The following is a 12,590-nucleotide window of genomic DNA, read 5'->3' as shown; positions in this document are numbered from 1 at the left end:
AGAGAGGGAGAGAGCGAGACAGAGGGAGAGAGAGAGAGGGAGAGAGAGAGAGAGGGAGAGAATGTGAGAAACAGAGAGAGAGAGAGGATGTGAGAAACAGAGAGAGAGAGAGAGAGGGAGAGAGAGAGAATGTGAGAAACAGAGAGAGAGAGAGAGAGGGAGAGAGAGAGAGGGAGAGAGAGAGAGAGAGAGAATGTGAGAAACAGAGAGAGCGAGAGGGAGAGGGAGAGAGAGAGAGAGAGAGAGAATGTGAGAAACAGAGAGAGAGAGAGAGGGAGAGTGCGAGACAGAGGGAGAGAGAGAGAGGGAGAGAGAGAGAGAGAGAATGTGAGAAACAGAGAGAGAGAGAATGTGAGAAACGGAGAGAGAGAGAGGGAGAGAGAGAGAGAGAGAGAGAGAGAGAGAGAGAGAGAGAATGTGAGAAACAGAGAGGGAGAGAGAGAGGGAGAGAGAGAGAGAGAGAGAGAGAGAGAATGTGAGAAACAGAGAGAAAGAGAGAGGGAGAGAGAGAGAGAGAGAGAGAGAGAGAGAGAATGTGAGAAACACAGAGAGAGAGAGAGAGAGAGAGAGAGAGAGAGAGAGAGAATGTGAGAAACGGAGAGAGAGAGAGGGAGAGAGAGAGAGAGAGAGAGAGAGAGAGAGAGAGAGAGAGAGAGAGAGAGAATGTGAGAAACAGAGAGGGAGAGAGAGAGGGAGAGAGAGAGAGAATGTGAGAAACGGAGAGAGAGAGAATGTGAGAAACGGAGAGAGGGAGAGAGAGAGAGAGAGAGAGAGAGAGAGAGAGAGAATGTGAGAAACAGAGAGGGAGAGAGAGAGGGAGAGAGAGAGAGAGAGAGAGAGAGAGAATGTGAGAAACAGAGAGAAAGAGAGAGGGAGAGAGAGAGAGAGAGAGAGAGAGAGAGAGAATGTGAGAAACACAGAGAGAGAGAGAGGGAGAGAGAGAGAGAGAGAGAGAGAGAGAGAGAGAGAGAGAGAGAGAGAGAGAATGTGAGAAACAGAGAGGGAGAGAGAGAGGGAGAGAGAGAGAGAATGTGAGAAACGGAGAGAGAGAGAGAGAGAGAGAGAGAGAGAGAGAGAATGTGAGAAACAGAGAGGGAGAGAGAGAGGGAGAGAGAGAGAGAATGTGAGAAACGGAGAGAAAGAGAGAGGGAGAGAGAGAGAGTGAGACAGAGGGAGAGAGAGAGAGGGAGAGAGAGAGAGAGAATGTGAGAAACAGAGAGAGAGAGAGAGGGAGAGAGCGAGACAGAGGGAGAGAGAGAGAGGGAGAGAGAGAGAGAGAGAATGTGAGAAACAGAGAGAGAGAGAATGTGAGAAACGGAGAGAGGGAGAGAGGGAGAGAGAGAGAGAGAGAGAGAGAGAGAGAGAGAGAGAGAGAGAGAGAGAGAGAGAGAATGTGAGAAACAGAGAGGGAGAGAGAGAGGGAGAGAGAGAGAGAATGTGAGAAACGGAGAGCGAGACAGAGGGAGAGAATGTAAATGAAAAGTCTCCGATTAAAGGTGTCTCATTTCCCTCCGTCTCCACTCGTTCACTCTGTCTCTCGTCTCTGAACGCGACTCTCTTCCCTTCGTTCCCGCACGCGCTCTCCTTCTCTCTGCTGGATTTATTCCTCACCTCTCCACTTCCTGTAAGAGGGAACACGTTATTAACTCCACTTCCCAGCAGTCAGACGCAGTGCTGTGGGGAATCTTTAAATATATATATATATATAATGGAACAGCTTTAAGCAATGTAAATAATTGAAAGGACCGGGCAGAGGATTAGCATGAATAATTCTCTAGCACTCTCATTTACGCAAGTAAACAGTCCACTAATTAAAACCTTATAACTAATTAACAAGGTATGAGTTTAGAAGTGTATGAGAAAGGTTTAACTTAATGAACACAATCAGTTAAAGTAATAAAAAGTGTTACTTTTTAGTTAAAAAGTGTTTTTGTCTCATCAGTCTGGGCCTTTTCCCCCAGTTTTTTCGCACTTAGATGGAAGCGTTTTCGGCATGTTATCGCGACTTTTGACCAGTAAGTGGTGCTGTCACTAAATTTGTTGCATAGCCTCGGCTCACGGTGCTGAAGTCGCCTCCCGAGATTTCCGTCAGTGCGCAAAGTCGTCGCTCAATACAGCCTCACTTCCTGTTTGCCAGCTTCTCTGTCAGATTCGTTGGCACGTTACAGGCAAACCTGAGTTTTGTGAGGCTTACTCTGAAGATGATGTGCGCCAAATTTGGTGAGGATTGGACAAAATCTGTAGGAGTAGCGGAAAAACAGTTAGGTGGGTTTTTTTTTTAAAAATTTCAATTTAAATTAGGTGGAAATTGACGTCACGCGGAGTGTCGAACTCGTCTCAACCCAGGGAATCCAGCGATGCCTGGCTTTTACATTTTGGACACACGGTTCAAAAGTTATGACCTTAAAGGTAGGTCCAAATTAGGCACAAATTTGACCTGATGGTGGCGCTACAGCATTGGCAGTACTCTGGCCCAGATTTGGTGAGAATGTTCCTCAGACCATCTTCAGTCGGTGTGCCAAAATTTCACAACGTTTTACTAGACGGTTCTATGGGCTGCCATAGAACCGACATCCTATCCAGACGAAGAAGAAGAAGAAGAAAAGGTAGAATAAAAATAGCGTTCCTTCGGTGCTTTGAAGCACCATCTGACCACTTCTGTTGTCCACTGTAATGACGGGAGCTCTGCGGAATGTTTTTGCAGAGCGGCCAATACTAACGTCGACAACGCCGTCTTCGAAAGATCAGCAGCCGAATGGAGAATTCGTCCCGCCATCCATCTTCATTCACGCGTCAACCCTCCCAGTCACTTTTCCTCACGAGCAAAGTATCGGAAGTGCACGCTCCTGGTTTAACTCGCACGGTACGCAAATAAAGGTAGAAATACAGGAGCACGTGAGGTCACTGAGCCAAGGTTGCGGTCTGGAGGAAAGTTTGAGCTCGCCGCTTGTTTGCTGCTGACGCAGAAATATTGAACCAAACAAAAAAAAAAAAAAAAAAAAAAGACGAGTGTGTTTCGGAGGGGATTAAAAAGCTGTGCTGGGTGCGTCTGATGAATGAATGGACAACGGACGCGAGAGCTGCTCTGGGCATCATGCTAATTAAATGGACGAGATGGAAGCCGAGGTTCCTGCTCTATTTGTTTTGCGTGGACGGCAGTTCGGGGGTGGGGGGGGCCGGTGGGGGGGGGGGGGGGGGGGGGGTAAATGGATCACTCTATTTCATCAGCAGGAAAACGCACTCTGGGTCAACGTAAAGAAAAGCTGCTTACGCATGGGCTTTAGCGCTCTCTCTATGTGCGTGTCTGGAAGTTTCGCTTTGAAAAAAAGGGAAACGTCCCTGCGCTATTATCTGCAACAACACGTCTTTCTTTAGCACATGAATACCGTATAAGCTACACGCTCATCTGATAACGAAACCTCCTCTTTTTTTTATCTTGCTTGCTTGCATGGGATGGCGATAAACTATAATAAGGCTAGGTTAGTTTGGTGTCGCTAGCCAAGGGGAGGCACAGCTAAGCTATCGCTGCTACATGCAAACATGCTACAGTGCCATGGAAAGTACGCTAGCTGTGCTTATGCTCTGCTCATAGCATGCTCACGTAGCCTGGAACTCATATAGACATTTACACACCTTGTCTTCCTGCTCAGCATGTCAGGATGCTAATGTTTCAGTTTCAACCCCTTTACTGCTAAAATATATATATATATATGAATAAATAAATAAAAATCGGCGTACATTCATTTCCCCCTGATTAACTGCCCGTGTGAGCTAGCGTTCAGCAGAGTTGAGAGACTGTCAGCCAATAAGACACGAGTATTTCCACGTATTTTCCCGTCTGATTGGTCACGCCTCACGCTTCTTCTTTTACCGTCGTTCAGTTACATGGTGACAAACCGCTCCAAGCGTAGACTTATTCGGGGCTAAATCATTTTTTTTTAAAAATGCCCAGGCCAGGTTACGCCCCTCTCCGCTCCAAAAATCCACGGAGGCGGGAATCACACGAAGGCGATTTGCATAAAATCTGCATACGCAGGTGCGTAACTCTACCCTGCGAAAGACGCATAACTTTCCCAACTTCACGCACTGGCATCAGGAACAATTTGCGCACTGAAGAAGTCCGTTCTAAAGGCCAGGAATGAGCAGATAATCTATCAAGCAATCAAAAAGACTTGTTCTCGGTCTATGCAAACGTTTTCCGCTCAATATAACCGAGGCATCTTGTTCCGTTCAGTCTTTCGTAAACACACGTCCTGATAAGAGCGCATTAACGACACTAAAGTGAACGAGAACTTTTTCCGTGCTCTTTGCCAGAACATGCTCTCATTTTCACTCAAGAAATGACTACAAAATTGTTTTTTGTTTTTTTTTGGAAAAAAAAAAAACCTCAACAGCTTGATTATGTAAAAACGCATACGCAGTGTGTGGGCTTTCGCTTTGATCATTGCATACGAAGATGCAAACGAGTCCATATAGGATAGATGAGGAAGGAACATGAAATGAACGCTGACTGCATAAATAAACACAACAGCAGCAAATCAAATACACACACACACACACACAAATGAAATCTTTGGCTGTGAGCCTTCATGCTGTAGTGCGTGTGTGTATATGTGTGTGTGTGTGTGAGAGAGAGAGAGAGAGAATCAGCAATGTCAGCCATTTCCAAACAGCCTCCAAGCCACATTGTCATTCATAGCCTCGCTCTGGACGTATTGAATAGAGTAATGCCTCAAATGTTATGCGTCTGTTCCTCAGACCTAAAAGCCCGCGTCACAATCTCAAGTGAATAAAAGCTGCGTATTAATAAACCGGAGACGCCAAACACAATTTATGTAAACGTCTCAACTCCCATGATCTCTCCTTGTCTGAGAGGTTAATACTTGGAGAAAGTCGGTGATCGATAAAGTGCCGGCGGGATGAGTGATGAATCCTTTCTCTCTTATTTCCGTCATTTCCTTATTTGTAGTAGCTAGAAGGCTCGATCGATGAAGTTTCATTTCAGTGGCGGTGTGTACTGAAGTACCAAACCTCTCTAACGAACGAGAGAGAGAGAGAGAGAAGTCAAGAGAGACTGCACTCAGCAGGAAAAAAAAAACAAAAAAACAACCATCTTGCAATATTCGTAAACGTTTATCCTTATTTAGACCACAGTGCTGCTGAACGGTCGATTCTGATTGGTCAGATGATGTTGACTATGAGAAGTGTTCATATAAAACCGGTTTATACTACTGCGCTCGTTATCGTTTCTATAGTAACGACAAACGTTACATAGAACTGCTACGGACAAGGAGTAAGCAAAGGGAAAGCCGACAAACTCGCGATCTGAACCGGACGTATCGGCTTTTTTTTCGATAATGACGGATACCCGTCTGAAGTATCGTTACGACATGGCAGATAAGGTGAGCTGTGGAAGTCATGGCGAGAAATCTCTCGGATGGAACTGCAGGAAGATTAATCTGGTACGAGAGTGGTGGTGCAGTGGTGCTTGCGCAAACATGGTCTGCATGGAAGAGTCATCAGGAGGAAACTCGACCTGCAACTTGATCAGCAAAGGGAACATGTGCTGCGGGCTGATGATGTAAAATGGCCACCGAAATTACGTTTGTAGGGGATACAAGAGCAACATTTGAGGAAAAGAACACGTTGCTAAGTGTTAAGCAAGGGCGTCGATAGGTTATTCTTTGAGGTTTTGTGGCACAGGAAACACTGCAAGCGGTAGGTAGATGAAAGAATGGATTCCTCTAAATATCAGCAAATTCTGCAAACAAACTGTAGCTGACAAGAGGCTGTCTTCTACAACGGATCCATAATATCTCTCAAAATCCACCTTGGACTTCTTCAAGACGAAGCTTTTGGAATGGGCCTCACAGTCCCCTGACTTCAACATCACTGACAACTGAAACTGGCAAGCCCAGAAACTAGACGTAATTTGGTCAGGGGTGCTCAAACTTTTGCACACAACTGTATTAGCCCTAAATCTCTGCGACGTGTTTAAAAAAAAAAAAAAAAAAAAAGCTCCACTGACGTGTACGTTACTCGTCATCCACAACCAAAACGTACGCGAGCGCCACTTAGCATCGGAGGCTTACATTCGATGGGAGTTTTGATGGAAGAAAAGAACAACGATTTCGGAACGGTCTGGGAATACAGCGCCGGAGAGAATACACCGGTTCTTTCAAAAACGCCGACCGTGTACAGAACTCGGATACTGCAGGCGATGAGCTAATGACAGGAAGGCTTGATGCATCGATTTCCCGTATCGGAGCAGAAAACGCTCGGAGCGTAACGCTTAAATAAGGATTTCGTCGCTAGGGTCAACGGAAGGAAACACGAGACGGCACGACGAGTCGACGGAAGTTCGTACGAGCGATAAAACGGAGACGCGTCATCATTTTCCAGCTGTTTTGAACAATGCTTATGGAATTACAGGGTATTTCGGAGATGTGTCCGGTATCCTGCGTCATGCTTTTTTGAACGGTATAAACGTCAGATTTAAAATCTGCAAAGGAGTCAAGACTTTTGTCTCGGGGTTCTCGGGGCATGGATACTGTATATAGTGTTCATATTTCATCGCACAGGCATCGTCGTGCTTTTAAGGGTTGCGCCAGTTGTACACGTTTGAAGCGATCGATCCGGTGACGTGACAAACCGCCGTTTTCACGTTTTACGACATCGGTCAACATTAAAAAAACGTTCACACTTGACCTCATCCAGACCGCTTTAGTCGGCGTGTCGTACGGTAATCTCTCTCACGCTTCACTGAAGTATATCAGAGTCAGGACGGCTGCGCTGACCTACAGTGTGTCCAGCCGTAATTGATTTTTCATTGGTTGACCGACTATGTGGAGAGGATTTGTGTGTGTGTGTGTGTGTGAGAGAGAGAAAGAGAGCGAGTGAGAAATTCTGCATTCAAATGAACTCAGGAGTGAGAGTTCGGGACTGGGAATTTTACATACAGAGCTACAAAGTGGACGCGGGTCCGACGCGAAGATCTCTTCATCCGCACCACCGGCTCCATCGACGCTTAGTCGGGGTGATATCGTGGATGCTGAGGATGCTCATTTGGAGGAGGAAGAGGAACACAAGGAGCAGGGACACGACGTGATCGTGCCGTGACGGACTCGCGACCTCCGTCTTTTCCCTCCATAACTCCTTTCTGAAATACCCGAACCCGGCCCATCTGGCACCAACAGCCGTTCTGATGTCTGATGTGAACGTTAACCGAAACGTTAACGTTAACGACCTTACGCACTGCGCTGCTCTTACATCTGGATAACTGCAAGAACGAGTGGGGTTACCCGTATTCCTAATGAACTGGACAGCGAGTGTATACCTCTAAGAAGGACCCAGGCCCAAAAGATGTTGTTCCAGCTCCACCTCCTGGTTGAATTTGTAGCTGCGTGCTTTATAATATTCAAAGGAAAGCAACATGCCTACTAATTCCAGCGTTCCGACCAAGAAAGTAAATAAATATTACACACCTTTCCCAGTAAAGCCATCGTTTTTAAACTGATGTACGCTGGAGCTTCAGAAAGTCAAACATAAAACATAACACACATCAAAGCCTTTCAGGCAGTGAACTCATTTGCATAAACTGTAAAGTAGCTCCGTAATAACATGCTGAGATTAAATTAGTATGATGAGAATATATTGACATATTTTTACAGTTGGCCAGGAGGTGTGAAGCACGTGTTATAAGGTGAATGATCAGAATAACAACAATAATTAATACAAACAACTTGAGTATGCATAGCAAAGCAGCTTAAGTTGCTTACAGGCATTTTACAAATGAGACATAATAATAATAATAATAATAATAATAATAATAATAGTGGTGATATAGATGAGGATGATTCAACCATTAAAAATTCTAGATAAAATTGAAATAAAAGCAAAATAAAATGAATAAATTAAGAGAAATCACAGTCAATTACAACAGTACTATCAATTAATGGTTAAAAATATATCATGTATATCAATATAGACGTAAATACAAACTTAAAGCTAAAGTAAACCTTTTTAACGACTTTAAGAAACCATGGCTGACTAATATCAAAGAAAGTCTTGCATAAAAACAATTTCTCCAAACATTTCCGTGCGTATTTCTTCTCCAAAGTGTTCTCTAAAATCATCCGAGACCATAAAAACATCCGCGAGTCATCGCTGTGTTCGGGCAGGCTCAGGCGCGAGCTTGGCCCACAGTCTATCCCAGAATGCCGTGCGTCGTCCGGGTTCCTCGGGCCAGTCTATGTAGGTTTTCTTCTTGACTACCCGTGCCAGCCTGTGGTGAGCGGACAGCTGCTGAGGCGAGATCTTCTCCAGAAACACGACGATCAGAACGTCCCTGTTCTCCACTAGCAAGCGGTGAGTGGCCAGCTTCATCTCTAAAGAGCACCACTTGCTGCGGAGGTAGTGACGGCTGAGCAGGCAAAGCGTGTGGCGGCTCCTGTACAGACTTGCGGTGATGTTCTCCACGATGTCCACGCCCAGCTGAAAGTCCCGGCTGTGGAGGCAGAGGCGCAGGAAAGGCGGTCCTCGTGTCTCCAGGTTGGGAAGAAGCTCGTCGACGACCCAGCGCTCGTCGGTTCCAGAGTACGACACGAAAACGTCGTACTGGTAGCGCCTGTTAGCACGCCCTCGAATGGCTTCGCCAAGCCAGCCATGAGCGATGTGTATAAACGCCAGCAAGTAATCTCCGGCAAGATTATGGACTAGAACCACTAACATGAAAAGCAGAATCGCGAGAAAAGTCAAGGCGAACAATACGAACTCTACATCTATCAAGCAGCTGGACTCGGTGTACTTGGCAAAGTTTTGGATGCCGTTCATGTTTTGGCATGCTAATGCAAGGTCCTTGTAGTACGCCCTTGTTATCACTTGGACTTGCCTTTGGTGTCTGGCCCATTCGTTAAACCAAGCGTTGTCACAGCTGCAGCTGAGCACCGTGTTAATCAGAAACATGTACTTCAGATTTAAAAGTGGCCTGGGAAAGGTTTCAACCACACTCAAGCCATTGTACAACTGAACGATGAGATATTTGAGTGACTTCAAGTCTTTGGTAAGATCTTCACTGAAGGAAGGAATTCGGCATTTGTACAAAGCCAAAACGTTCAGCGATGTCAGATTGTGGAGCATGGTGCCAAGTTGGGGTTGGTCAGAGAGGTCTACGTTCACGAATTCAAGCTTCCGAAGGCGCAAAAGCGTGTTAAGATCGACCAGATCGACAAACGTGGACATAACTTGAGAACATAACAAAAAGCTTTCCAAGGATCTGAAGTATTTCCCAGCGAAGCGTGAGCCGCACAACAGCTGCTTGACTACAGCTGTAAGATCGACCACGGACAGAAAGAACGGCTTCTCGCAATCCAGAAAACGGACGCTTTGTCCGAAGATACGAAGACGGAGACCGGGCTTGGGTGCACTCTCGCTGCCGATCACGATGGTCATGGGGCGGCTACACGAGCTGACGGCGAGCTCGGTGAGGTTTACCGGGATGCGACCAAACAGGAGACCGAGATTGATCTCGACCTCTGCGGTCTCGGACGACGGATGTCTGAGACACCCGAGCGTGAATTTCCTCAAAGAGGTTAAATCGGACAAGGCGGAGGGCTGAAAGTATTTCACTACATTATATTCAAGCATCAACGACTCTAAACGCTCCAGACCAAAGAATGTGAGCCTGCTAATTTCGGAAATCTTGTTGTAATCCAACATTAAAGTCTTTAAAGTTTGCATTTGCTCGAATGCAGAGTCATCGACGTATGCGATTCTGTTTCTTCTCAAGTCTAAACGCTCCAAACTCGCCAGTCCTAAAGGCGAGATCGGACGATCCGCCGTGATCCGAGTAATCCTGTTGCTGCACAGGTTCAAGACTTTTAAACTGTTCAGGCCCTCGAATACGGCAAAGTTAACGGAAGACATTTTATTCTCTGACAGATCTAAATATTCCAATCTACGGAGGCCAGTCTGATTATCAGTCAAAAACAGTAAACTCTTGTCCGTTAGGTATGAAACTTGCAACTCATCCGATCCTTCAAATGCAAAGTCGCGTATCGTGGATATGTTGTTATGGGAGAGATCGAGAACGCTGAGATTTCTGAGACAACAAAACTGCCGTCTAGTTATTTTGTTTAACTGACTATTATTGAGGCGGAATTTTTCCAACAGTGACGCCGAATCAGACGGCTCACAGAGTTTCTCGAGCGACCGCGGCGAAAATTCTCCGTCCAGCTCCAAAACGCGTAGATTTTTCAGAGCCCGGATGGAGCGCAGCCCGTCTTGCACGGCGGAGCTAGCGAGCGTTATTCCTCGTAGTCCGACGCATCCTTCGAGTCCGATATTGTCGCGAAGCGCAAAACACGTTCCTAATTTTACGCGGAGGTTTTCAACCGAAAGTTCGAACGCGATACCGCAGACCGGCCCGAGACCACCTTGTTCCAGGTCGGCTTCGAACGTCGCGATGCTTCGTACTCCGGACTGCAACAGCTGCGTCTTGAGAACCGTATTCACGCGCATGTTTAGAAAAGAGATCTCCGGAAAGTACTCGAAAGCACTCTCGCCCAAATATTTCAGATTTGGAAATACGAAAGAGACACTTTTCAGAGCTCTGAAATGTCCACTCATCGGGGCGTCGTCCAAGCGAGGACAGCTCTGGCGTCTCAGCGTGACCGTCTCATCGGCGCCGACATACAGTGACGTCAGGGATCGTGAGAGTTCAGCAATTCTGCATGAAATATCCAGGGCTTCTGTGCCACAGATGTGGAAGCGCAAGGCTTTTAGGTCCGTCAGTCCACTAAACACATCTGTTGACATGGTGGAGATGTTGTAGTGATTAAAAGAAAGCTGGATCAAGCTGGGGAGCTGCACGAAAGCGTTCGGCGACACAGATGAACTGCAGCATCCCACGATTTGAGTCAGACTCGCATTGAACGATATCAGCCGCAAACGTGGCAACCCTGCAAAAGCTCCAGAATGAATGACTTTGGGACATCCTCTAATGTACAACTGTTCAAGAACGGAGAATCGGTCCAAAGCATTTGGACGTAGCACCAGTCCACGTGCTGCTCCCAGGCAAAGGCTGTTAGTTCGAGGAGGAAGCGTGGCAAGATCCGTCTTCACATCGCCGACATCCGTACAGTCCGCCGTAAGGTTTCCAGTCGGGCAATCTAGAAAGCCCGTGTTCTTAATCATGCTAGCGTCTTCATAAACGTAACATTTTTCAGAAATCCAGCATGTAGCCGACGAAAGCAGGAGCACAGAGAGGAGCCAAAACATTGCTAAATCGTTAAGACTCCGTCGTCTGATGAGAACCGGGTCAGATTATGCACTAGCCTACTACAAGCCTCGTCGAGTCCTGTAGCTTTTGACTCACCAGACACTTTTTTTGGTTCTGGTCAAGTTCTCATTTCTTGAAAAGAGGAAACTCGTGCAAAACAAGTTTATTTTTAAAAACCATGTCTTAACAATCCTCATCAACGGCACAGGACGTGTTTGGTAGATATGGATCTTCGCAGCTTAAGCAATGTGGCAAACGTCAGCGTCGCGGTGACGCGCTAAACCATCCTCCAACGCATTTGGACGCCGTTATACAGGAAACTGGGCCTCTATTGCGACGAATGGTCTTGCGCTCGGGTCTCCTTTGAACAGTGGACTAGTTCAACAAACAGACTACATATAAAAACCATAATGACCTTCCGTCTACTTTCACACTATGCGTCGTGACCCGGATGAGGACGGGTTCCCTTCTGAGTCCGGTTCCCCTCGAGGTTTCTTCCTCGTATCATCTCAGGGAGTTTTTCCTCGCCACCGTCACCACCGGCTCGCCCGATAGGGATAAATTCACACGCTTCAAACCTCTATCCTGTGTTTATATGTTTCCGTAAAGCTTCTTTGAGACAACGTCCGTTATTAAAAGCGCTCTACAGATAAATTGAATTGAATTGAACTAATTTCATATCCACTTCAGAAAGACACTTTATCCCATAGGTAGCCGGTTCCGCTAATTCATACTCCTCGTTGAATGATTTCCCGAAGACAACACCGTCTGTTCATGATTCTTGGTTAACAGTAGGGCGTATTGATCCTACTTGCTCGTCCTAAGTGCTTGCGTTTGCATTATGCATCCCTTCCCCACGGATCCCGCCCAGATCCATCCCTCAACCTGGCCCTTTCCTGTCGTATCTGTTTTCCCTTTCCATCCCCTCCTCTGATTCTCGTGCCCACCATCCCGCCCAAAGCTACGTTCATTTTCTTTAGGGACAAAACCCTCGCCCCAGGCGTCGCTGTCGGTTGTTGCCGTTGTTGTTTTTCCCGAGGTTCCCCAGTCTTTCACCCCTGTCGGGGGTGCCGTCCTTTGCTGTGCTGAATCCTGCCGCATCAAAGCGTCTGTCACCTGAGGCGGGGACGCATTACAATAAGAGCTCACCTGATCCTAGTTTCCCTGGTTCCGTCACCTTCTCGAAGTGAATACGAATGACCCCTCGACCCCACCGTGACCTCCCGAGACACGACACCTTCAGGACTGTGACCTCTTCACCTCTCTGTCAGTCTTATTCCTCATAATATTCAGAAATCTCATTTGTTGTTTG

At 46.6% G+C, this 12,590-nt stretch overlaps 1 protein-coding gene across 1 annotated transcript; it reads right to left on the bottom strand.

Moving 5' to 3' along the window:
• Nucleotides 1-7,934: 7,934 nt before the first annotated feature.
• Nucleotides 7,935-11,339, bottom strand: LOC108262919 (toll-like receptor 13). Its single transcript, XM_017463269.3, has one exon. It carries the CDS (start codon nucleotides 11,275-11,277, stop codon nucleotides 8,161-8,163), a length of 3,117 nt encoding a protein of 1,038 aa, XP_017318758.2. The 5' UTR covers nucleotides 11,278-11,339; the 3' UTR covers nucleotides 7,935-8,160.
• Between the last annotated feature and the right edge of the window lie 1,251 nt (nucleotides 11,340-12,590).

This window comes from Ictalurus punctatus, chromosome 3 (genome assembly GCF_001660625.3).
Source record: "Ictalurus punctatus breed USDA103 chromosome 3, Coco_2.0, whole genome shotgun sequence".
Lineage (NCBI taxonomy): Eukaryota > Metazoa > Chordata > Actinopteri > Siluriformes > Ictaluridae > Ictalurus > Ictalurus punctatus.
The sequence above is the reverse complement of the archived record's forward strand: the minus strand, read 5'-3'. Positions and strand labels throughout refer to the sequence as shown.

Bases quoted from the DNA above. Each gene is read 5' to 3' on its own strand.
- LOC108262919 (XM_017463269.3), bottom strand. From the start codon at position 11,277: ATGTTTTGGCTCCTCTCTGTGCTCCTGCTTTCGTCGGCTACATGCTGG.